This window comes from Neolamprologus brichardi, unplaced genomic scaffold, assembly GCF_056152115.1.
Source record: "Neolamprologus brichardi isolate AB-2024 unplaced genomic scaffold, ASM5615211v1 NODE_ptg000031l+_length_7269946_cov_1, whole genome shotgun sequence".
NCBI classification, from domain to species: Eukaryota; Metazoa; Chordata; class Actinopteri; order Cichliformes; family Cichlidae; genus Neolamprologus; species Neolamprologus brichardi.
In genome coordinates, this window is record NW_028270136.1 from 3,110,954 (window position 1) to 3,138,090 (window position 27,137).

The 27,137-nt window shown below is 42.0% G+C and overlaps 1 protein-coding gene across 1 annotated transcript in view; it reads right to left on the reverse strand.

Moving 5' to 3' along the window:
• The window catches only part of LOC102791974 (NXPE family member 3-like), a 33,696-nt gene extending 13,505 nt beyond the window's left edge, over window positions 1-20,191 (reverse strand). Inside the window, exons 1-2 of the mRNA XM_087837410.1 lie at window positions 20,027-20,191; window positions 18,365-18,820 (exon numbers count right to left, since the gene is read on the reverse strand). Coding sequence (XP_087693536.1) covers window positions 18,365-18,820; window positions 20,027-20,158 — 588 coding nt within the window. The 5' untranslated portion in view covers window positions 20,159-20,191. The remainder of the gene's footprint in view (window positions 1-18,364; window positions 18,821-20,026) is intronic.
• Between the last annotated feature and the right edge of the window lie 6,946 nt (window positions 20,192-27,137).

Here is a 27,137-nt window from a genome sequence, read left to right on the forward strand (position 1 = left end):
CAATTCTGGATTTAACAGGGAGCCAATGAAGGGAAGCCAATACAGGAGAAATATGCTCTCTCTTTCTAGTCCTTGTCAGTACTCTTGCTGCTAGCATTTTGGGTTAACTAAAGGCTTTTCAGCGAGTTTTTTGGACATCCTGATAAGAATGAATTAAAGTAGTCCAGCCTGGAAGTAATAAATGCATGAACTAGTTTTTCAATCTAGACCAGTGGTTCTCAAGCTTTTCACAATGAATATCAACTCATAAAATCTATGGCTCTTGAAGTACCACCCTTATGACCGACATTAAAGTAAAGGATGTGACGAGTGATAATAATAACTGTACTGCATTAAAACATTCACAGCAGGTTGGATAGCCAATCTTTAAGTGATGACGTGATGAACCCTTGCTTCCGGGTCCAAACTACTCTGCGTTTATTAAGGCTGTTGTGTTTTTAACATGTTTTAATGCTTTGTATCTTTGTATCTCGGTTTTTATCGTCACTATTCATTTTACCGCTTAGTTTATAAAACTTTACAATGTTAACTACAGCCCAGCCCATGCAGAGGTATATTAATGAGCAACCTACGGTGGCCCTGAGAGGCCAAAAGCGCTGCAAAAAGAAAAACACTTGCAAAAAGAAAAAGCGCTGCAAAAAGAAAAACACTTGCAAAAAGAAAAAGCGCTGCAAAAAGAAAAACACTTGCAAAAAGAAAAAGCGCTGCAAAAAGAAAAACACTTGCAAAAAGAAAAAGCGCTGCAAAAAGAAAAAGCGCTGCAAAAGCACCCACAACACAACGGAAATAGGAAAAAACACAACGGAAATGTTTCTGGGGAGACAATAACCGGACGGACCAGTTGACCAAAACATGCTAACAAGTGCACTGGGACTGGGAGACACTTCAACGAAGTGGAAGCAGAGCGGCCAAAGAGTAAACTTTCAAAAGTAAGTTCTGAATATTACGTCACTTATTTATGTGCAAATGTTTAATAACGAGGAACATTAAAACATTACTGTTGGCCACATACCGGCAAAGTTATGTGACATTAGCGATGTTTGTACTTTCAGCGTTTACTTTGTTTTAAAGTCTTTACTTTATACGCCGTTAGATAGTCGACCTTAATCTTAGAGAGAATGTGATGATTTTGTGGATAATTAAAGTCAGTCATATATCCACAAACACAACAGGCTGAAAGTCAGTGATGCTGCTCGGTTTGCAGTCCTGAATATCACGGCACAAGCAGGATTCACTGCACTGTTAATGTTAACTATGTTATATTGCTGCCTCTGTTCGGTGGTGTTGAGCCAAACGGACTTTAACGTGTGTTTGAACGAGCTGACCAGGACATTTCTGTCAACCACACGTTTCCCGCTATCATGGTTGCTAGGCAACCTAGGCAGCGCGGGTCGGAGGCTAGACCGTCCCATTTCACAAGCCTCACACTTCCGGCCTTAGCGGTCTTTGAGTACGCGGCCCTTGAGGACCGTTGAGGCTGCGTACTTTAAGGCTGCAGGCCCTGAATTGGGATACAGCAATTCAGGGACTGTTTCCCAATTCAGGGTCTGAAATGGGACGGTCTAGCCTCCGACCCGCGCTGCCTAGGTTGCCTAGCAACCATGATAGCGGGAAACGTGTGGTTGACAGAAATGAAGGAGAACATATTTTGTTCATTTGTTTGTTTCTACACGAGCTTTGTGTGATTTGATAAGTATCTGAGGCTGAGACCACAGGACTGTAAAACATGATTGTTGGGCTTCATATCTGTACTGAACAGTCATTTAAGATTAACTAGTAAATAACAAATAGTTAATGTTGTTCATGAGACTAAAGTCAGTGTAAATATGAGATGGCCAATATTATAGTTATTATATTAATCATTATAAGTTATTACAGCAGTGAGCTTGAATTGTCAAATCAAATCACTTCTATTGTCACATCACATGTGCAGGTACACTGGTACAGCACATGTGAGTGAACTCTGTGTCAAACACTGAGCTTCAGTAAAGATTCAAGTTGCATTTATTTATATTTCCTATCACCTTAAATCTTCACTTAAAGACAAGTATCTGTGACAGTGTATATATAGATGTATTATATATAAGAGACAAATATTGTTCTTTTAATATGTTGGCATTAGTAAATTTGGCTCAATGCTTACATATATGTGTGGAAGAAGCAAATGTACGAGCTGTGATAACTGTTTCTGATAGAATGAAGAGTAGACTGATATATGAAATATTCCTTTATTGGGTGAGAAAATCAGACCATGTCATAACTGCTTTAAGTCATACAGAATAGATATCAGAGCCTTAAACAGGCTGACTTCTGCTAAATGGGTCAAACTGGGCAGAAAGTCTACAAACACATAACATCATTATAGAATATGATGTAACACTATAGATCAACTTACCTCGGAATATATAAAGCATATAAACAATTAAAGCATTATGATGCAACAAACACAGCAGTACTACTGATCCAAAATACTCAAAGCTTCATAGAACTGAAACAAACAATTATTTTTAGCTCCATTCAGCTGCTGATACATACTTTAGGTTTCTGAATATTAAACTTGTTGCTGCCTTTCATAGTGTGTAACTTGAAGGCCCTGAGTACTTTCTCCCACACTGCAAACACTGGGATGATAACATTATTTGAACATTACCTAATAAGACTGATTCAGGACAGACAATTAGTTATTCTAAACTTTTCTAGCAGTCCTTCACAAACAGGGAACAGTCTGTCTATTCTCTCCATCTGTCAGCTGCTGCTGGCTCTTCCTCCTCCTCTTCCTCATACAGAGTTTGTCCTGGTGGATCATTGGGGATGCAAAGCCTCACAGATGATGTGCAGCAGTGGGTCCCTCAGTCTGTCCTCAGTCTGGACACTTGCAGTCGTCACACATGGAAATCAAATGTGTGATAAGCTGCAGGATTCAAACACAAGTGTAACTTATAAACACATGTTCATACTTTTATTCCACAATCAGAGAGAAAGAAACAGAGACAGAGTGCAGGACAGACAGACAGGTGACAGTCTCAGGTGTATACACTGCTACAAACAGAAGGATTTAGTGTTATTACGAGTGCTAAACAAGAAGAGTTCCCAGCTGGTACAGTGGACACATGTGTGACTGCTGTGATTAAAGCATCTTTCTTTCAGCTTAATGAGTGTAGGAACCATAATTAAATGTATTGAATTTTTTGATGATCACTGGGTTTTCATTTGTTTGGTTGCTATGGTGATGTGTAACGGGAGTCACGTGGGTGCTAGCGGTGACATTAAGAGGGCGTTGTCAGTCTGTCATTCACTGGTTTTGATTTTGACAGAGAGGAGGGCTGGGTAGCCGTAGTTTTTGTTGACCGCTGCACAACATGTTTCGTCTTGTTACATTAGAGCCTGTGACGTTGTAAGAGTCCAAATCTCGACATGACATTAGTCTGTAAACACTTTAATAAACAAGCAAACAATTCCACCTCTGGCATTATTGCTAAAGTTGACAGCGCGTCAGGCAAATAGGCGGGCTCCATCCCCGGGCTCTAGCGACTGTGGAAGTCGCTACAATGAGTGAACCGTCAGCTCGTTCAAACACACGTTAAAGTCCGTTTGGCTCAACACCACCGAACAGAGGCAGCAATATAACATAGTTAACATTAACAGTGCAGTGAATCCTGCTTGTGCCGTGATATTCAGGACTGCAAACCGAGCAGCATCACTGACTTTCAGCCTGTTGTGTTTGTGGATATATGACTGACTTTAATTATCCACAAAATCATCACATTCTCTCTAAGATTAAGGTCGACTATCTAACAGCGTATAAAGTAAAGACTTTAAAACAAAGTAAACGCTGAAAGTACAAACATCGCTAATGTCACATAACTTTGCCGGTATGTGGCCAACAGTAATGTTTTAATGTTCCTCGTTATTAAACATTTGCACATAAATAAGTGACGTAATATTCAGAACTTACTTTTGAAAGTTTACTCTTTGGCCGCTCTGCTTCCACTTCGTTGAAGTGTCTCCCAGTCCCAGTGCACTTGTTAGCATGTTTTGGTCAACTGGTCCGTCCGGTTATTGTCTCCCCAGAAACATTTCCGTTGTGTTTTTTCCTATTTCCGTTGTGTTGTGGGTGCTTTTGCAGCGCTTTTTCTTTTTGCAGCGCTTTTTCTTTTTGCAGCGCTTTTTCTTTTTGCAAGTGTTTTTCTTTTTGCAGCGCTTTTTCTTTTTGCAAGTGTTTTTCTTTTTGCAGCGCTTTTTCTTTTTGCAAGTGTTTTTCTTTTTGCAGCGCTTTTTCTTTTTGCAAGTGTTTTTCTTTTTGCAGCGCTTTTTCTTTTTGCAAGTGTTTTTCTTTTTGCAGCGCTTTTTCTTTTTGCAGCGCATGTTCTTTTTGCAAGTGTTTTTCTTTTTGCAGCGCTTTTTCTTTTTGCAAGTGTTTTTCTTTTTGCAGCGCTTTTTCTTTTTGCAAGTGTTTTTCTTTTTGCAGCGCTTTTTCTTTTTGCAAGTGTTTTTCTTTTTGCAGCGCTTTTGGCCTCTCAGGGCCACCGTAGCAACCTAATATTGCAGTTGTTCTCCTCATTGAAGTTTGGTCCATTGCATGCAATTGCATTTGTCCCTAACCATCGGGAGCCCTCATGTTAACTTTTATCGAGTGGAAAAAGTTAGCGTTCATCCTCCAGCTTCACTGTGTTTACATTATGCCAACCACTGTGTACTGCTGTGTAGCTAGCCACCACGCAGCACATCATTATATACCAGCTAGCCCAACTTCAGTAACGCAACAAATGCCACTGCTGTTTAGTTTTCTGTTGGAAGTGATAGCAGAGTTGAACGTCTTAACTTTTGCTGTGGCGGTGAAGCTGCTGGATTTTTGGCTTCACGACCCTCCTTCGTGATTCATGCACGTCGAAGCTCAGTTTGCTCTTCGTGGCGTTTTAGCTGACGACACAAAATACCGTCATGTGGTGGCCTTGCTGGATCCGCTGTCAACCCGCCGTGTGATGACGCTCCTCTGGGATCCCCCCCACCCGAGGGAAATACACCGCTCTCAAGGCGCTGCTGCTGCGGTGCTACTCCCTCTCGGATGCAAAGCGGGAAAAGAAACTCGTCTTTCTCTTGCTACAAATGGATGATGGTGGATTTCTCTTCACTCACGTCTTCCTCCAACAGATGCCGGTGCAAGGTGGCCTTGCCAACTCCCCGCTGCTGGCGTGAAGGATTACCGCTCGCTTGCAGAAAAAGCGGATCGCATTCTCATGGCTACCAGGAGCTTCGGCATCCAGGCGATAGTTCCCGACTCACCGACGTCAGTGGTTGCTGGGATTGCGGCACCGTGGCACCACAGAAAAAGGCTGTGTTTTTGGATCTGACAGCTGCCATTGATGCTGTTGACCACAACATCTTGATCTTGCCATCACCAGTGTGTGAATGTGTGTGTGAATGGGTGGATGACTGGATATGTAAAGCGCTTTGGGGTCCTTAGGGACTAGTAAAGCGCTATATAAATACAGGCCATTTATTTTACCATTTGCATTTGGAGCATTGCGGGATGAAAGGAAATTCATTACAGTAGTCCAGGTCATACCTGTCTGACAGGACTTTCTCTGTGAAGTTTGAAGATTTTATGTCTTCCTCAGTTCCCCTTCATTTTATGTGTTCCTCAGGGATCTATATTGAGGCCTATTTAGCTGTTAGCTTGCGGCCATATTATCTACCTCGGGAGTTCAGTCATGTGATCTGTGTGTGTGTTTACATCCCTCCGAAGGCTGACGCAACAGCTGCCTGTGAGAAAATACACACAGTCACAGCAAGACTTCAGACACAAAACCCTGAGGCTTTCATTATTATATCTGGAGACTTTAATCATGCCACACTGGATTCTACTCTGGCTGCTTTTCACCAGTTTGTGAATTGTCCCACAAGGAGCAACAGGACAATTGACCTACTGTATGCTAATGTGAGAGATGCATACAGAGCCACACCCCTCCCCCCACTAGGGAAGTCAGACCACAACCTGGTTTACCTACAGCCACAATACACACCCCTTGTCCAAAGGCAGCCTGTCACAACACGCTCCATCAGGAGATGGACCCCAGAAAAGGAGGATGCTCTGAGAGACTGTTATGACACCACAGACTGGGACGTGCTTCTGAGCCCACATGGTGAGGACATAGAGGGGGCGACACACTGTCTTACAGACTACCTCAACTTTTGTGTGGACACGGTCGCCCCTGCTAAGACGGTACGGTGTTACCCTAATAACAAACCGTGGGTAACACAGGAAGTCAAAGCTGTCCTCAACATGAAGAAGAAGGCTTTCAGGAGCAAAGTGAAGGAGGAGATGAAAGCAGCACAGCGGGAGGTGAAACGCTGCCTGAGGGAAGCAAAGGACACCTACAGGAGGAAGGTGGAGCAGAAGTTGGAGAGGAACAATATGAGGGAGGTCTGGAATGGTGTGAAAACCATCACAGGCCACAACACCAAGAAAAGCACAGTGGGGGGGACTGTGGAGAAGGCAAACGAACTCAACAACTTCTTCAACAGGTTTGACCAGCCCACAACCCCCCCACCCTCACCCTCATCTTTACTACAGAGCCCTCTCCCCACTCTCCTACCTCCCTTGCTTTCCCCCCTTCCTGACACTATGATGACACCCCCCTCCTCCAATCCCTGTCTCAGCAGCAGGACATCTTCCCCCCCCTCCTTCCAATCATCTCCCAGTGTCACAGTGGATCAGGTCAGGAGACAACTGAGGAAGCTTCGCCCAAGAAAGGCAGCAGGTCCGGACAAGGTGTGTCCGAGGATGCTAAAGGCGTGTGCTGCTGAACTTGGGGAGCCGCTACAACGAGTCTTCAATCTCAGTCTGCGACTGGGGAGAGTGCCCGCCCTATGGAAGACATCCTGCATCGTCCCGGTCCCCAAAAGGAACCGGCCCAATGAGCTGAATGACTTCCGACCGGTGGCACTGACATCACATCTTATGAAGACTCTAGAGCGGCTCTTCCTCAACCTCCTCCGACCACAGGTACAACATGCCCAGGACCCACTACAGTTCGCCTACAAGGCGGGTGTCGGAGTGGAGGATGCCATCCTGTACCTCCTGCATAGAGCCCACTCACACCTCGATGGGGGAAAAGGCACGGTCAGGATCCTGTTTCTTGACTTTTCCAGTGCCTTTAATACCATCTGGCCCTGTCTGCTCCAGGAGAAACTGAACAGGATGGAGGTGGACCCCTGCCTGGTGGCTTGGATCTCCGACTACCTCACCGACAGGCCGCAGTACGTCAGGCTGAAGGACATCACGTCTGACACTGTGGTCAGCAGCACAGGAGCACCACAGGGAACTGTGCTGTCCCCTCTTCTCTTCACCCTGTACACCTCTGACTTCTGCTACAACTCTGAATTATGCCACATTCAGAAGTTTGCAGACGACACAGCCATCATGGGGTGTATCTGGGATGACCAGGAAGAGGAGTACAGAAGTCTGGTGAGGAACTTTGTCGCATGGAGTCACACAAACCACCTGCAACTCAACACCTCAAAGACTAAGGAACTGGTTGTGGACTTTGGGAGGTCCAGAGCAGGTCCACTGCCGGTTCAGATAGAGGGGGAGGAGGTGGAGGTGGTCAACAAGTACAAGTACCTCGGGCTGTGGGTGGACAATAAACTGGACTGGTCATACAACACAGAGCACCTGTACAAAAAAGCCCAAAGCCGACTGTACTTCCTCAGGAGGCTGAGGTCTTTTAACATCTGCAGGAAGCTCCTGAGGATGTTTTACCAGTCAGTGGTAGCTGGAGTACTTTTCTATGCTGTGGTGTGCTGGGGGAGCAGCACAGCAAAGAAGGACTCATCCAGGCTGGAAAAACTGATCAGGAAGGCTGGCTCTGTGGTTGGCATGAAGCTGGACACTCTGGTGTCAGTGGCAGAGAAAAGGACACTAAAGAAACTGCTGGACATTATGGACAATGCTGGGCATCCTCTGCACACGGCCATAAACAACCAGAAGAGTCTGTTCAGTGACAGGTTGCTTCTCCCAAAGACAAGAACCAACAGACTTAAAAACTCCTTTGTCCCACACGCCATCAAACTGTTTAACTCCTCTCTGGAGGGGAGAGGGAGGGGAAACAGGAGGACAAAGGAGGGGGGAACAACTAAGCTGTAGTGCCTCTTCACTTCACTGTGCAATCACCTTTTGTGCAATACTTTTTGTTAACAATCAGCGGTGCAATAGACTCCATACTTGAATGTGCAATTCACTTGTATTTTTATTTTTATTTTTATTCCTATTTATTCTATTTATCCCCTTTGTATATTTTATCTATATATGTCTTTGTATTTATATATGTGTGTGTATATGTATATATAATATTCTAAACTCTGTAACTTCTGTCGGTGCTGTGCTTTTTGGAAAACAAAATTTCCCAGAGGAAACCACCCGAGGGATGAATAAAGTTTTATCTAATCTAATCTAATCTAATCTATTTTATTCTCTATTTATATGCTGCCTCCAGTGTATTTAAAATACAAAAAATGGAAAAATGAGTAACTGTATTCTGTTACAGTTACTGTTTAAAAGGGTGGTATTCAGAATACAGTTACTTTGCTGAAATAAATGGATTACACGGCGATCTTTTCCTGTTTCATATATTTGGCTATGCTCTCTCTATTTTTGGTTATCCACACCGGAGATAACCTAAACAAAACGCACATTAAGAGGCTCTAATGCCTGTGTGTCAGTCTCGCGGCCCATGTCACCTCTATTTGTGGCCTGCAAAATGACGTGAAGAAATAATTTTTAAAAATCATTCACAAAAATTATTTAATAAGAAGGCAATAGGCAGAGTGTTACAGGCGTGGCCCTAAAGAATGTAGCCTCATGGCTCAGTGTAGTCCATGCTGCAGGGAGAATGGAATGCAATACCCATTATGTGTCTGTGAGCGCAAGGGAGGGAGAAAAAGAACAGTCATACAGTAAGAGTTGTCACCCACCAGAAATGGGAGATGGAAGCATGTAAATATAATAATAACCACTGCAGCCAAAAGAGTGCCTGACGAGCCCAGTTATAAGTAAGCCATTGACTTGACTGTACACTGTGTTGGAACAGCTTTTCAACGCCTCTCTGTCTCTCGCTACCAAAGTTGACCCAGACAACAAAGTAAAGCTAGTTTTCGGCTACGAGCCCGACATCGAATCCGACGTATTAGCCAGAGGTCCCTTTACGGTTTTACGCCTTTGTTTTATATACGCGCAGAATAGTTTTCTATACGAGATTGCAACAAAAAGTGTAGCCTTACCTAATGTCAACCTACTGTTGCTCATTTTATATTAAGATTTAAAAATTTAATTGGTATTGGTATGGCGAATAACCTTTCATAAAAGTAATAAATCACACAGCAAAAGTACATTCATGTAGTTGTAAAAAAAGCATGATAATATATTAAGTAATCCAAAGTATTCAGAATACGTTACACTCATTGAGTAACGTAATGTAATACTTTACAAAGTACATTTTGGGGCACGTATTCTGTAATCTGTATTGGAATACATTTTAATAGTAACCTTCCTAACACTGGTTGCCTCTAAATTCAAATTCAAATTTTATTTGTCACACACACAACCATACACAGTATGACATGAGGTGAAATGCTTGTAGCTGTGCAATGCCCGACCATTAAATGACAGTGGTTTTACAGTATTTACAATTTACAGGTTATAACAAAATTTATAGATTTATCTTAGAAATTTACAGTAAAAATGTGCAAATAGCAGAAAGAGATTATAAATTATAGGAAGTGCCTGGGGGAAGAAGCTCCTCCTCATTCTCTCTGTTTTGGCCTTAAGGGAGCGGAAGCGCTTCCCAGACCTTAACAGTGAGAAGAGTCCATTGTTGGGATGGGAGAGGTCCATCATAATCTTCCTAGCTTTGGTCTTGCACCGCTTGGTGTAGATGGACAGCAGGTCAGGGAGCTCTGATTGAATGATGCGTTTGGCCGAGCGCACCACTCTTTGCAGATCTCGTCTGTCCTGCTCGGTGCTGTTCCCAAACCAGGTGCAGATGTTTCCCATCAGGATGCTCTCGATGGTGCAGGAGTAAAGGTTCTTGAGCACCTTCAATGGCAGATGGAAGTCTCTAAGTCTTCTGAGGAAGAAGAGACACTGACGAGCTTTCTTAACCAGGGTGTTGATGTGACAGGACCATGACAGGTCCTGAGTGATGTGGACACCCAAGTATTGGAAACTGTCCACTCTCTCCACTGGCGTGCCACTGGAGAGAGTGGACAGGGCTTGCAATTCCTCGCCTGCTTTGTAGTGAAGTCCACAATCAGCTCCTTAGTCTTGCTGATGTTTAGGAGGAGGTTATTCTCCTGGCACCAGGTCTCCAGGTTCCTAATCTCCTCCAGGTAGGCCGTCTCGATGTTGTTGGAGATCAGGCCGACAACAACAGTGTCATCAGCAAACTTGACAATGGAGGTGGTGTCTGCTGTGGCTACACAGTCACATGTGTACAGTGAGTACAGCAGGGGGCTTAAAACACAGCCCTGAGGCACTCCAGTGCTGAGTGAGATGGAGGGGGAGACTTCTTTTCCCACCCTCACTGATTGGGGTCTGTCTGTGAGGAAGTTGAGGATCCACTGACACAGTGATGAGCTGAGTCCAAGATCCGTGAACTTGGTGAAAAGCTTAGAGGGAATTATTGTGTTGAATGCTGAACTGTAGTCCACGAACAGCATCCTAACATAATTCCCTCTGCCAGTGTCCAGGTGACTCAGGGATGTGTGGAGCAGGTGAGATATGGAATCGTTCAGCAAACTGAAGTGAGTCGATGGTGGCAGGAAGTGAAGGAGTGATGTGATCTCTCATCAGTCTTTCAAAACACTTCATTACAATTGAAGTCATTGCTACTGGACGGTGGTCATTGTGGCAAGCGGGCTGTTGTTTCTTTGGAACAGGGACAATGATGGACTGTTTGAAGCAGATGGGAACCACTGCTTGGGCCAGGGAGAGGTTGAAGATCTCCGTGAACACCGGTGCTAGCTGGTCAGCGCAAGCTCTCAGGACCCGGCCAGGGGTTGCATCTGGTCCTGGTGCCTTCCTGGTGTTCACCCTCCTGAAGGTGTTCCTCATGGCATGCTCTGTGATGATGAATGCATTGTCTTCACTGGTGCACTCCGAGCGCGCGCAGCCGTTTGTTGTTTTAGTTGCTGCGGCATCAAAGCGAGCGTAAAACGTGTTCAGCTCATCAGCCAGTGAAGCATCTGCATTTATCATTGAAGAAGCTGGTTATTTATAGTCCGTTATTGTCCGCAGTCCTTTCCAAAGGCTCCTAGAGTCGCACTGTCGTAGCTGTGACTCTAGTATTTCCCCGTAGCTCCGCTTTGCCTTTCTGACCGCACTGCGCGCGTTGTAAGACGCAGCCTTGTATAGGTCCATATTACCGGAGACGAGCCCTTCATTGTAGGTAGCGGTGCATGATCTCAGAGCGTCGCGGATGTTTTTATCCACCCATAGCTTCTGGTTGGGAAACATTCGGATGATAGGTCTTTCTGCTGTGTCGTCCGCTAGTTTCCCGATAAATCCCACAACCGCTTCCGTAAACATGTTGATGTCATCAGAGCTGCGCCGAAACATGTCCCAGTCTGCGTCATCCAGTGTGTCCTGCAGCGCGGTCACTGATTGGTCCGTCCAGCGAGCGACCTCCCTCCTGATTGGTGGTTGCTGCTTTAGCCTTTGTTTGTAAGCAGGCATGAGGAAGATGGCAGCATGGTCCGATTTTCCAAATGCCGGCAGGGGCTGAGCCTTGTAACAGTTCTTGAACGAGGTGTAGCAGTGGTCTAATGTCCTAGTGCCCCGGGTGGGACAGTTGATGTGCTGGTGAAGGTTGTGAAATGTCCGTTTGAGATTTACTCTGTTAAAATCTCCCATAACAATGAGTGCGGAATCTTGGTGAAGTGTTTGTTGATGTGTGAGAGCCTCATGTACCTCACATAAGGCACTGTCCGAGTCCGCGTGAGGCGGAATGTAAACAGTGCAGGCAATGACCGCAGTGAATTCCCGAGGGAGATAGAAAGGGCGACATTTAACGATCAAAAGTTCCAGATTGGGCGAGCAAGAGCGTGTGAGTGGGGAGATGTTTGTGCTGTCGCACCATCTGTTGTTCACCATCAAACACACTCCACCACCTCTTTTCTTCCCCGACTCCATTGTCCTGTCCATGCGGTAAACCGAAAAGAACGCCGCCGGCTGCACAGCGTGGTCTGGTATCGCTGGGTTCAGCCAAGTCTCGGTGAAGCAGGGGAGGTTGCAGTCCCGAATGTCTCTCTGTCTCTGAGGTCATCAAGCTTGTTCTCGATGTATTGAACATTGGCTAGCAGGATACTGGGCATGGGTGCGCGGTTTGCCTAAGCCCGTAGCCTGTTCCTGATGCTGGCTCGTTTCCCTCGAGGTCGTCGCTTAGGGTCGCGTCCTTTGTTCTCTTTCAGGATCTCCTTTGGCCAGGTTGGGTCCGGAGTTAAACATGGTGAAATGTTCGTGTATTGTAGACCAATAGAAACCAGAGTGTCTCTACTGTAGCGAATTTGTGTGTTTTGCATGATGCCCATGCAAGATTATGGCAGATATTGCAAAAAGTGACGTAAACCGCAAAAAGTGGAAAAGTTGGGGCAAAGCATCCAGCACGGCAGCCGACCTCACCGGCGCCATGTTATTTCTCTTGGTCAAAGTTTTAGAAAATATAACATTTGTTTCCATTCATACGTCCATGACACTCAGATCTACCTTCAGCTGAAGAGATGCTGTTCTTCTCCACTTGAACCCTTACTTCAATGTCTCGTTGAAGTTAAATCCTGGATGGCCTTTAACTTCCTTAACTTTAATAAGAACAAAACTGAAGTGATAATGTCTGGACCAAGTGGCGATCCCAGCACTTCTCATTTTAACCTGCGCAGTCTTGAGCCTTTTATTAAGTCGCACGCAAAAATTTTCGGGGTTAGATTTAGCTGGACTCTTGTAACTCCTTATATGTTGGAATTGGTCGGACCTGCATTGCAAGACTGCAGTTGGTCCAGAATGCCGCAACTCATCTTCTGACACTAACTAAAAGACGTGAGCATATTTCACCAGTGCTTGCCTCTCTTCACTGGCTCCCTGTTCACTTTAGAATTGATTTTAAATTTGTATTGTTGACTTACAAAACCTTGGCTCCTGGGTATTTTCAATTCAATTCAATTCAATTAAATTTTATTTATATAGCGCCAAATCACAACAAATGTCGCCTCAAGGCGCTTCAAAGATACAGAGAAAAGCCCAACAATCATATGACCCCCTATGAGCAAGCACTTTGACGACAGTGGGAAGGAAAAACTCCCTTTTAACAGGAAGAAACCTCCGGCAGAACCAGGCTCAGGGAGGGGCGGCCATCTGCTGCGACCGGTTGGGGTGAGAGAAGGAAGACAGGATAAAAGACATGCTGTGGAAGAGAGACAGAGATTAATAACAGATACGATTCAATACAGAGAGGTCTGTTAACACATAGTGAGTGAGAAAGGTGACTGGAAAGGAAAAACTCAATGCATCATGGGAATCCCCCGGCAGCCTACATCTATTGCAGCATAACTAAGGGAGGATTCAGGGTCACCTGGTCCAGCCCTAACTATATGCTTTAGCAAAAAGGAAAGTTTTAAGCCTAATCTTAAAAGTAGAGATAGTGTCTGTCTCCCGAATCCAAACTGGAAGCTGGTTCCACAGAAGAGGGGCCTGAAAACTGAAGGCTCTCCCTCCCATTCTACTTTTAAATACTCTAGGAACAACAAGTAGGCCTGCAGAGCGAGAGCGAAGTGCTCTAATAGGGTAATATGGTACTACAAGGTCATTAAGATAAGATGGGGCCTGATTATTTAAGACCTTGTATGTGAGGAGCAGGATTTTGAATTCAATTCTGGATTTAACAGGAAGCCAATGAAGGGAAGCCAAAACAGGAGAAATATGCTCTCTCTTTCTAGTCCCTGTCAGTACTCTTGCTGCAGCATTTTGGATTAACTGAAGGCTTTTCAGTGAGTTTTTTGGACATCCTGATAATAATGAATTGCAGTAGTCCAGCCTGGAAGTAATAAATGCATGAACTAGTTTTTCAGCGTCACTCTGAGACAGGATATTTCTAATTTTAGAGATGTTGCGCAAATGGAAGAACGCAGTCTTACATATTTGTTTAATATGTGTGTTGAAGGACATATCCTGGTCAAAAATGACTCCAAGGTTCCTCACAGTGTTACTGGAGGCCAAGGTAATAACCAGAGTAAGAATCTGGTTAGATACCATATTTCTAAGCTTTTCAGCGCCGAGTACAATGACCTCAGTTTTATCTGAGTTAAGAAGCAGAAAGTTAGTGGCCATCCAAGTCTTTATGTCTTTAAGACATTCCTGCAGTTTAACTAATTGGTGTGTGTTATCTGGCTTCATGGACAGATAGAGCTGGGTGTCATCTGCATAGCAGTGAAAATGTATGCTATGTCTTCTAATGATGCTGCCTAGGGGAAGCATGTATAATGTAAACAGAATTGGTCCTAGCACTGAACCCTGTGGAACTCCATAATTAACCTCAGTGTGTGAAGAGGACTCTCCATTTACATGCACAAATTGGAGTCTATTAGATAGATATGATACAAACCACTGCAGTGCAATACCTGTAATACCTACAGCATGTTCTAATCGCTCTAATAGGATATTATGGTCAACAGTATCGAATGCTGCACTAAGGTCAAGAAGGACAAGCACAGAGATGAGTCCACTGTCAGAGGCCATAAGAAGATCATTTGTAACCTTCACTAAAGCTGTTTCTGTGCTGTGATGAACTCTGAAACCTGACTGAAACTCTTCAAATAAACCATTCCTCTGCAGATGATCTGTTAGCTGTTTGACAACTACTCTTTCAAGGATTTTTGATATGAAAGGAAGGTTGGAGATTGGCCTATAATTAGCTAAGACTGCTGGGTCTAGAGATGGCTTTTTGAGTAAAGGTTTAACTGCAGCCACCTTGAAGGCCTGTGGTACATAGCCGATTATTAGAGATAGGTTGATCATATATAAGATCGAAGAATTAATCAATGGCAGGACTTCTTTGAGCAGTTTTGTAGGAATGGGGTCTAAAAGACACGTTGATGGTTTGGAGGAAGTAATTATTGAAGTTAACTCAGAAAGATCGATTGGAAAAAAAGAGTCTAACTTAACATCAATGGAACTAAGAGTAGCTGTAGATAATATTACATCTGTGGGATGATTAATGGTAATTTTTTCTCTAATGATAAAAATTTTATTTGTGAAGAAGTTCATGAAGTCATCACTAGTTAACGTTAAAGGGATGGTTGGCTCAAAAGAGCTCTGACTTTTTGTCAGCCTGGCTACAGTGCTGAAGAGAAACCTGGGGTTGTGATGAGTAGTAAGCTGTTCTGGCTTTGCGGAGGGCTTTCTTATAAAGCAACAAACTATTTCTCCAGGCTAAATGATGATCCTCTAAATTTGTGACACGCCATTTCCTCTCCAGATTACGAGTCATCTGCTTTAGGGTACGTGTTTGAGAATTATACCACGGGGTCAGGTACTTCTGATTAGAGACCTTAGTTTTCACTGGAGCTACAGTATCCAGAGTCGTACGTAGTGAGGAGGTGAAATTATTAACAAGATAATCGACCTCTGTTGGGGTAGCGTTCAGATAGCTGCTCTGCTCTGTGTTGGTACAGGGCATTGACGATGATAACAGTGGCTGGATTATATTCTTAAACTTAGTTACAGCGCTTTCAGAAAGACATCTACTCTGATAAAGTCCACTCTCCACTGCTGCGTAATCAATTATTGTAAATGTAAATGTTATCAAGAAATGATCAGACAGGAGAGGGTTTTCAGGAAACACTGTTAAATGTTCAGTTTCTATGCCATATGTTAAAACAAGATCTTGAGTGTGATTAAAGTGGTGGGTGGGTTCTTTTACATTTTGAGAGAAACCAATTGAGTCTAACAACAGATTAAATGCCATGTTGAGGCTGTCATTTTTAGCATCAACATGGATGTTAAAATCACCCACAATAATTATTTTATCTGAGCTCAGAACTAAATTAGATATAAAGTCTGAGAAATCAGACAGAAACTCTGTGTAAGGCCCAGGTGGACGATAGATGATAACAAGTAAGACTGGTTTCTGAGTTTCACAGCTGGGGTGGACAATGCTAAGCATCAGGCTTTCAAATGAATTAACAGTCTGTCTTGGTCTTTCATTAATTAATAGACTGGTGTGAAAAATTGCTGCCACACCGCCCCGTCGACCTGTGCTTCGAGATTTCTGGTAGTTAGAATGACTCGGGGGTGTTGATTCATTTAAACTAACATAGTCATCCTGCTGCAACCAGGTTTCTGTAAGGCAAAGTAAATCAATTTGTTGATCAATTATTAAGTCATGTACTAACAGAGACTTGGAGACATTTGTCTGAAAATGATGATAAAATGATCTTTTGCTTATAGCCATACCAATGTCTAGGCTGGTTCACAGAGGCGATCGAGCATTTGGGGTCTTAACGTCTGAACTGTGGAATAATCTACCCTATTTTATAATTTATTGCTGCCTGTAATTTATTGCTTTACTTACTTAGACTTAGATCCTCCAATGCCTTATGTGGCATATCGGGCGGCAAACGAACGCCACCAGGCTTGATCTTGTGCCCAGGCTTCCGCTTCTTCCAACAATATATTCGATGTCTTTAGGTCTTGATGGAATGACCTTTGCCAGGTGTTGCAGGGACGTCCTCGTGGTCTTTTAATGCCCAGGGGTTGCAAGCGCATCGCTGTTTTTGGAATCTGTGCGTCATCCATGCGGAGGATATGGCCGGCCAGTCGGAGTCTTTTGTGTGGAACGATGTTGTGAAGTTTGACTGTGCCACTCCTTCGCAGGACCTCCTCGTTGGTGATGTGATAGGTGTAGCAGATCCTCAGAATCTGGCAAAGACATCGCTGCTGAAAGACGTCGAGCTTAGTGTTGATACAGGCCAACACCTTCCAAGTCTCGCTGGCATAAGTGGCAGTTGGGATTATGATCGAATTAAGCAAGCAGAGTTTGATCTTGAGGGAAATGGTTGGGGAGGATCAGATCTTGTTCATCCTCCGAAATACCGCAGCTGCCTTTCCAATGCGGCATTTGACATCCACCTCCGAATCGCCGTCATGGGAAATCAAGCTACTAAGGGAGGTGAATTTCTCCACTTCTTCTAGCTACTGTGTCCCGATGTAGATCCCTCGTTGTGGGTCCTTGGAGCTGACGCACATGATCTTCGACTTTTCAGAGCTGATCGTCGGGCCAATTGTGCCAGCTTCTCTTCTTAGATCGGTCGTTCCTTGCTGTAGCTTCAGTTCGTCTTCCTTAAGTAAGGCGATATTGTCAGCGAAATTGAGGTCACCAAGACGGTCTTGATCAGACCAATGGATGCCAACTCCTGTACGGGCACCGGCTCATCGCATGACGTAGTCATTTGGTTTGCATTGGTCCTGCATCGTAAGCTTGTTTACGATGTGGTATAGGGTCTTGGAATCATTCCGATCCGCTGCTTCCTGAGTTTCGGAACCTTTTCGTTCTAGCCATTCTTTCTTGTCTTTCCGACAGCTTTTCTTCACTAGCCGATCTAATTCTGCGTAGCGTCGGGTTCCTTCCTCTCTGGTTTGTTTTAGCCTTTAGACTTTTTTTTGTTTAATTGCTTACTAAATGTTTGAGGTGTGAAATAAACGGCAATGGAGTTTGAAAACAAAATATGGGTATGTGTGGTTGGAGGATGTGTTTGTGTGTGTGTGTGTCGGGGGGGGGGGTATGAAAGTTTGGGAACGACCGCGTTATTTGGTAGTAGTTATTTTATAATTCTGTACAGCACTTTGATCAAGGCTGCTGTTGTAATGAATTTTGCTATACAAATAAAAAAAACAAAACAAAAAAAAAATACCCCTGGACAAGGTATCAGGTTAGCATTAGGGAGGTGGAACAGTAGGACATGGTTCTAGCTCATAGAACCGTTGGCTCTGGAAAGGGAGGTCTGGGCTTCTCTACTTGGACTGCTGACCTTGCAATCTGAACAAGGATAAGCAGCAGAAAATGGTCATTTCATGTATTTCTGCCAAACGCCTTGAGCCTTGAGTCTCAGTAATATGGCTACTGTTATTCAAGTAGAGTAAAATAAAGAGGCTCATGATCCAGGTACAAATTCATCACTTTCTGAATAGTCAAATACCAGCCTGAGTTAATACTGACGCATAATTTTGGGGCCCTTGACTTTTTGCAGAATTTAAAGCTGACTGGAAAATAGATTAACAACACCTAAAAACACATTTAAAAATGATAAATTTTAACATCACCTCAACCTGCGCACTTCCTTCCCAGAGTAAAGAGAATACAGCAGAGTAGGAGCCATTGAGATGATCCTTCACTTGCCCTGCCACACCTGCGCCAAGAGCTGGGTTGTGCAGCCGGACAAGTAAGACATCTCCACCATACTTCTTTGGATTTCTCTGGGAATCATACATTTTGACCATAACCTCCAGTTTATCCCCAACATGCCACTGTCCTCTTCCTCTCCCTGAGACAATGGTAAAGATGCTGTGGGCTGGATCACTGGTTTTGTTCTGGGAAAAAGGAGATGGTAAAGGTGGAGTTTCAGGCCATGCAATGGACTTCAGAATGTATTCTTCTTCAAGAGCATCCTTGGGTGACAATGGTAGGAAGTTGCAGAAGCCATGATCCGTGTAAGAAACGGGGGAAACACTCGGGGTAAAGATCTTGGAGTTCAGTTTAATCTGAAAGAAAGAGACATGCTGACAAAGATGCATCAAACAAATGAAGTGCCAAAGAAGCTTTTGGTAAACAAAATTATTAATTGCTAAAAGATATATAAAATAATAATAAAAAAATGTATTGACAAAAAGGTTCAGCAGTAGCATTGTTACCTGCAGTGTGATTTTATACAAAATCATTCATTCTAACAAGTAATGAAACATAAAACCCAAAGTCATCTTTCAAGCACTGGGTACCTAGATGGTGTACAGCAAATAATGCAGGCTTCATACATAACTGGCATACTTTCTGGGAAAGACGCAAACTTGTTAGGAGAGCCCTTTATTGAGGTAGTGAAGACTGTAATGACTGCCTCCATCCTACTGTGGATGGCACAGCTCAAAAGACAAGGAAGACCAGTTGCAGTCTTACACACCTATCTGTGTTTTAGCTGGTTGTTACTGCTGAAGATCACTCTTCACGGCTCCTAGGTGCGGCTCTTCACTAGCTCTTTTTGTTTAAGTTTTTCAAGTAGTGGCTATAATCAGTTTGGGTCCTACCTTTGCCAAGTTACATAAAAGTACGAGTCTCGTTTTATAGGCAGGCACATTAGTATTTACAGTAAGAGCTTGAGTTTGTTTTGTTTTTTTAATTTCCACACAGATATCACTACACAACAAAAATGACTGTTTTTTCAGAACAGCATTCATATATTTTTATTGTTTCCGTTTTTTTGAAATATGAAGATATTTTATGCAGCTTCAATCAATATACGAATCTGTGGATTTTGGGAGCTTAGACGGGACGCTCTTACTGATATCGCTTGGAATGACCTTGCAGGATTTTCAGCTGCTAACACCTTCAATCAAAAGCAAGATGTAAGAATATAAAGTGTGATGCTGCTTTGCACAGTGATATACTCTGAATGTCAAAATTTACTTTCTGCTTTTGTGCAATGCTCCTAGCTCTAAATCCAAAATGTCCTTTAGATGTTTTTAAATATATATATATAGGTTTATATATAGGTTGTGATTTTGTCGTCACAAAAAATCTATGAAATAAAGTTATAGCAGCACAGACTCTGTGTCAAAATTATATGCAGATTTCCATGTAATCAGTTGGCAATGGAAGAAAGACATGAATATGTGTTTGGCTCTGTTAGCCAAAACAGAAGAAATACAATGCCATGTTTCTGCCAAACTTTATAAGTAACATTACAGTCAAACTATTCAAAACTGGGTGCTTACCTCTAAGGTGTCCATGTTGTCTTTCATGATTAAGATCAAGATTAAGACAAACACAGCCAACAACAGGACGATGTAACCATACTTTGGAAGGGAAGAGCAGACCGCCTGTCTTTTACAAATTTGGACCTTCATGATTGTTGAGCTGTCCTCATTTCTGTCTGCAGTGTTGTACTGTCATCAGTTGTTCTTTTGTTTTTGCTTTTTAAAAAAGAACCAAAAAACAAAGAGGTAATGTGTGCTTCAAAATAATACATAATAAACATTAAAATAAAACCCCCTCTATACGAACCCACACATCTTGCTTTCAGTACATATAACTGAAATTCTGTCACCCAAAAAAGCAAATATGTTTTAGGGATAGCTACCTGTATGTATCTAGTTTAATGGCTAGTTGGATGGACAGTCCACCTCATTGATCCAGATGGTAATATAAGCATTATTTAACCTCCTAAGACCTGGCATCCACATATGTGGACATTACATTTTGGGTTGTGTAGACCAAAATACTACATTTTGCTCCACAATGGCCTGATATCCACTTACAAGGACATTATACTGTTCTATCGAAATGTAAAATGAATGTCCTCATATGTGCATCTCATTTTTGTCAGACACAAAAATCAGGTAAAAACAAAACCGGTAATTCTGTGTTTTTTCATTCATCAGGTCCCAACCACCCCAAATAGCAAAGAGAGATTAAAAATGCATGCCATGAAGGAGTTCAGGTCTTAGGAGGATAAAGAGGATAACATTTGTTGGTCTGACTGTCTCAAATGCTTTCTCTACAATTAAAGCTTTAAGTTATATTTTCAGCAACAACATTTCTTCTTTTGTATTTTACTACACAATATAAGTTATTCCACAAGTTGGGTTTGGAGTCTATAGGCATTCAGTATTTCCTCTAAAAACATGTAACAGAATCTATGTTGCCATTTGCTGCACGCAGATTCAGGTTGTACATCTGATGTAAAACAATTGATCTAATATAATCAATTATAGCAACACTGCTTTCAGGGTTCACTTAGGAAATATGAGTTTAAGGACCAAATTTAAGAATATAAATAAATATAAACCTATAAATATAAACATAAAATCTCAACATTTTTGTAGGAATGCGCAAAGTACAGTTCTATGAACAGTTGTTGAATAAAAATGTAATTAAACAAATGGATCCTTACTGACTGCTGCTGTTTTGTATGTTTGAGTATAAATTTTCCACATTTAAATGAGAGGATAGTGTATCATGACATTTGCAAGTTTATTGCAAGTTGGTTCTCATGTACTTCTCCCCTTTCTATTTGATGGAGGATTTGTTTTTTGAATAACCACTACAATCCATTCAAATCTTGAAAATAAGTAAAATAATAAAGGTTTTTAAAGTAAATAAACACTGTATGGAGCATTTTTAAATTATAATTATTTTGTACAAGCACTAAAAATTAAATTTCAAAGCTTTTTAACAAGAAAAAAACAAACACACAACGATCTTGTTTATACTGTTTCTGCCCCTGGAGTAAAAATGATGCAGAAGAAGTTTACTCACAACAAGGAGAAAGGCTTCTGTGGTTTCTCACTGCATGGATCAAAATGGTAGTATATGTGGACACTGATGGAAGAGCAGGAAGTGAAGGTGGCAGTAAAGAAAGCAATGAGGTAGTGCAAATTAGGCGGTTACACATTTCTGTCTGTAACTGTTAATGATTGCTGGATTCCGATTATTTACAGCAGGTGCACTTTTTTTTATATTCCAGTTGTTTATCATATCCCAAGTATGCCTGGGTATGAACATTTTAAACACCTGCAGCATCAGCTGCACAATATACATGCCTGTAAATGGTATGTATCTGATAAGGTGTGTCAAGACATGTGGACCAAGGTGGACACACAGATAATAGAATCCTGTGTTACAGAGGCTTTAGGACATAATACAGTTGTTTTATGGCATGGAACAATAAAATGATGACGTCTGCCAGAACTTCACCAACAATTAATATCAAGACTCAGGTAGCTCAGGAGCAAAGAGCAGGGAAGTAAAATATGCCTGAATTGTAGAAGAGGATCAGACACAGTGACTGTAGCTTAATATTGATGTTTTACAAATTAGGCAAAATGGCAAACTTATGGGGCTCATTTTCTTTTGTCAGATTCTTAAACTGAAAAGATCAGGCACAGGTACAGTTCTTTTTTGGATGACTCCATATCACATCCCAGAGAGATGTGATATCATCAGAGAGCCAGAGACCTGCAATATATCCAGGTCTCTGGACAGAATTGATATATCCTCTTCTAGTTTATATTCTTTTATTACTGTTTCCCAAATTTTTGATCCATAGATTTTCAATAGTTTTTTATTAAATCTTACAGGCTGCTGTCTGCTATAATAACTTGTATGGGGATGGAGGTCGGACCCTCCTCAATGACTTTCCATTGAGTGTCATATGAAGGATTACACCAGCATATCATAGGCCTTAATTGTGCTGCCCAATAATAATCCCCAAGAGAAGGTAAGCCCCACCCCCCTTTTGCTTTATTAAGTTTTAAGGTTTTAAATCTAATTCGGGGCCTTTTTCCTTGCCATATGTATCTTGACAAAATTTTATCCCATTCATTAAATTGTTTCTGGTTTATTTCTATTGGTAGTGTTTGAAATACACATAATAATTTAGGCAGTATATTAATTTTAATTTAATCTATTCTCGAATATAAACTTAAATATGGAATTAAATTCCATCTCAATACATCTCCCTTAATTTTCTTTTGTATTGGTAAGTAATTTCGTTCTAATAGTTCTGTAAGATCCTTTGGTATTATGACTCCAAGATAATTAAAATACTGTGTTTGCCATGCTAATTGGTACTTACTTATGATTTCTTCTGATGGAATATAGTTGTACTTAAGCAAATATGTTTTACTCATATTAACTTTATATCCTGATAATTGACCAAAGTATTCAAATAATTGCATTAATTTAGGGTAGAGAGTTTGCTGGTTGACCTAAAACTATTAAAATATCATCTGCATAGCAGGCTAAGTTATGCTCCTTCTCATGGATATTAATGCCTTCTATTTCTTTGTTTTGCCTTATATTTTGAGCCAATGGTGCCAGATATAACGTAAATAATAATGGTGAACACACACAGCCCTGCCTCGTTCCTCTTTCCAGCTTAATACTATTTGATAGGTAGCCATTAATTTTAATCCTTGCCGTAGGGTTATCATAAAGTGCCTGTATGGTCTTAATTATTGTTTCATGCAAACCAAATCTATGTAAGACTCGGTAAGGAAAGTTCTAATTAACTGAAATCTGGGGACACAGGTTCGAAACGAGGTAGAGTGTGAGGCTTCTTAGGCTCCACCTGGACTTTTGGCGGAGTTGCTGTAGCACCAACATCCTCCTTCAAAGGTTGGACACCTTGCTCAATAGAAGGAATTTTCAACTCAACTAATCATTGTAAAATAGTACTCTTATTTCTTTTTTCGCACTATATTTCTTTACTGGAATATCAAAGTGTGCTGTAAAACTCAACAAGTCATCTTTACGACATAACTCAAACTTCTCAGAACTCAGTGCATGAATGAAATCTTGTAAGTCAAAATCCATAATTAAATACAAGGCAGTAACATTGTACCAAACACCAGAGTTGTCTACAGCTCCGGAAAATATATCCCGGACGAGCCCCCAGTTGTGTTACGACCCAGCTCAAAAAATGCAACATAAAAAAAGAGATGAATAGAAAAAAAGAGACGAGTGTTTTGAGTGAGAAGAGGTTTTGTCTTTATATGGCATAGCAGGTTAGCTAAAATGGCTGGTGCCACCAAGGCAGAGACTAGTGAGCTTCTGGAAAGCCTGCCTCAGGTATGTTTTTATACACATCTGACTAGGTGTGGCCAATTAGCACCAGCTGAACACATTGGGGAGATTAGGGGCGTTGAGTGTTTGGTTTCTCCACCAATGTTAGGAGGAAAGAGCTCGCCGCGGTAAGGGGGATTGTAGGCCTAAAAAGAGTGTGAATGAGCGTATATGTGTGTGAGTGCCAGTAAGTGAACGCAACAGCGCAGAAGGAAACCTAAAGCGGTGTTAACGGAATTCTGTGACCTGTTGTGTACACGTAGCCTGGGTTTTGGGGTAAGGCACGTTGCCTGCCGCAAACTTAAAAGAAGTCTACCTTGAAAGAGGATGAAATACACCGCAAAGTTTTTATTGGGCAGCACGTGGTGTGTGGATCGTTGACGAATAAAGTGAAATTGTGCGCTAAGCAGAAATGAGTGTGTCTGACGTCACGGTGTGTGTGAAAAGGTATCCAGCTGGGGCAGACGTGATTCTGCAGGTCACCTGCCCAGTGGGCAAAAGAAATAAAATAGTTGTGTGGATGAATGATAGCATGAAGAGTGTTTGGTGTTTCTCAGCCTGAAACAGCTGTAATGCTATTTTCTGTTTTGGAGGAAAGGACAGTTTAAAAAACAAACAAACAGAGAGATGTGTGTTGTTTAAAGCAGTGATGAGAATAATGAAAATGTGATGAGAGAGGAACACAAAAACATACAGAAAATGCATTAACTATACTAACCCTACATGCATATACACATACAATGATACTCATGAAGACCAGACAGCATGAGATTCTGTTTGTCATCTTGTCCAAGTAACTAGTAAGATGAAAGTGATACATAGACTAGTGGACTGAATATTATAGGAGGACAGATGGTTGCATCATAGAGGAGAAAACAGAATGCTGATGAGAGGTCTTAAATGAGTGAGCTGAGTGAGCTGATTGTGAGTTTCTGGTGTGTGAAGAAGCTTTAACATGGCACACATTTGGTTACATGAGAAGAAACTTATTATGTGCTAAGACAACAGGGTTATGCTGTATGTTGTGTATATGGCTGATTGGATGAATGTTTGAGATTAAACTCGCTGTTGATTTGTCTTTTGTTACTAAGTTGAGCCTGCCGATTTATCCCCCTGGCATGAAGAACACGTGTCATGACTTAAACAAGGCCTTTCTTTCCTTTGCTTTCATTTATTTTCTTTCTTTCCTTTTATTTTGTTACTTTCATGGTGCACTGAAGTTTTGTTTGATGATCTCTGTTTGAGCAGATCTGCACGATTAGAACAGAAGCGCTATATTTGGGACAATTAGGAAACAAGTTCCTGTCCAAAAGGATTCAACGAGGAAATCCAGTCTAAATTCTTTTTCTTTTTGAAATGACGTCATTTTGCTGAGCGTGGAAACAAATGCGACGATAATTTCCACAATCAGCAAAAGAAAGAATCACTGAGTGAATGAGTGAGAATTTTAAAATAAATGGGGAAGCTGACAAGACTGACTGACTTAACACCATTGTGTGAAGTTAACCCCCACCTGACAAAGGTGTGGATGTATCTCTGTGTGTGTCTCTGTTGCAGGAGCAGAAGGAGACCACAGGTGGAAACTTGGGTCACATGACTATGTGAACTCTGCAAATTTAACCTTTTTAGTTTAAGATTTTTTGTGTCTGTGAATTTACCATGGGTGTGTTATTCACTACCTTGTGTTGCTCACAGAGATTACTGTGAGAAAGAGTGTATACACCTGCGCAGCGCTAACATTTACATTTCTTTTTACAGCAGATGGTTAATCATGTGATTTGATCATGTGATTTACAGCAGGACACAATGATGTTTTTCTACCACAGGATTACTGAGATTTTGTGTGAAGAAAACTGTAGTTACAGGCTATATGTTGATGATGAAATTACACTGTGTTGTTGAGGAAATGTTGGAGAAAATGTGAATGTTACAGGGGAGAAATTAATACAGTTTGAGACATACTGTGTTTGAAACCAGTGATACTTTTTCCACAGCGAGTGTTAAATTTATGACCTTTCACAGCTCCTCTAGAAACTGGATGGCCGACACCTGACAACCAGGATGATCCGTGTGTTTGGCTAATGTTTGTTTTTCTCTAAGAGTGTTTGTAGAGGATTCAGCACAGGCAGACAAGTGACAATTGAACAGATGTGCAGTGGTTACAGAATTGTTATATGGGGCTCATTATCTGACCAATATTGGGCTCATGGTGAGTGACAAACTTAAGGAATGACGTTGAGATGTTAAATGATTTGGAACAAATTATGGAAAAAGTAGGAGTTTAATGAGTTTAGAATAAACCTGCAATGATCCTTGTCTCTGTGATGCTGAATACTTTATTACACTTATGAGCTGCAGTTGGTTGCAAATGTGAAGTTGTTTTAACTTTAAGACTTTGTCTTCTAGGATACAGGCTCTGGGTGGAGCTGGGAGTTAAACAAGCTAAACATTTAATTGCTGACTAATGTGATTTTACACAGGGTTACAGCTTGGAGCGAAGCTGCTCCAAGGGACAAACCCTGGAGATTGTTTTAGGGAGACTGTGCAACATTTTTGTACATGTCTCATTGGGGAGTTGACACATGGCGAAAGCCGTGTGGCAAGAGGAGTGTCATTTTTTTAATTTGTATATGTCGTGAGGTGCCATAACGAGAAGTAGTGACTGAGAGGATCGCCCACAAGATGGAAGCTGAGGCCTGGAGAGAGTCTTCAGGAGGATTGGAGATCACCTTCAGCACAGAGAGCTGTGCTACTGGGCTTCCAAAGGATTGTCACAAGGAAATCGTCACGAGGAGACTTTGCACAGCAAAATCTTAAATACAATGAAAGAGTTTCGACGTTGGCGTTAAGGAAGACAACTAAGGTGTACGACGTGCTCTGCCTTAAATCTTCAGCAGCGTTGGAACATGAGAACCTGAGGGAGCGTGCCAAGCTCCAAAAAGTGACAGCGCAGAGGAGGTCCAGCGATGGACTTGTGGTTCTGTGAACAGCACAAATGCCAGGTGACTGTAAAATAACTAACAGCACTTTTTCCACAAGTGAAGCCAGTAACTTACTATCCTAAAAGATTAGCTCTGGTTGCTTGTGCTTTACTTCCATGCGTGAGATCAGTATGTGCAGCAGCTTAAGCTGTACAATGTTTCACAAAATAGTTTATTTCACCTTTTGACATTGTTAGTTCCACACGAGGTAGATGTCTACTACTGCAGACTAAAATTACATTTCTGTCACCTACAAGACACTCGTCTTTAATGTTACTGT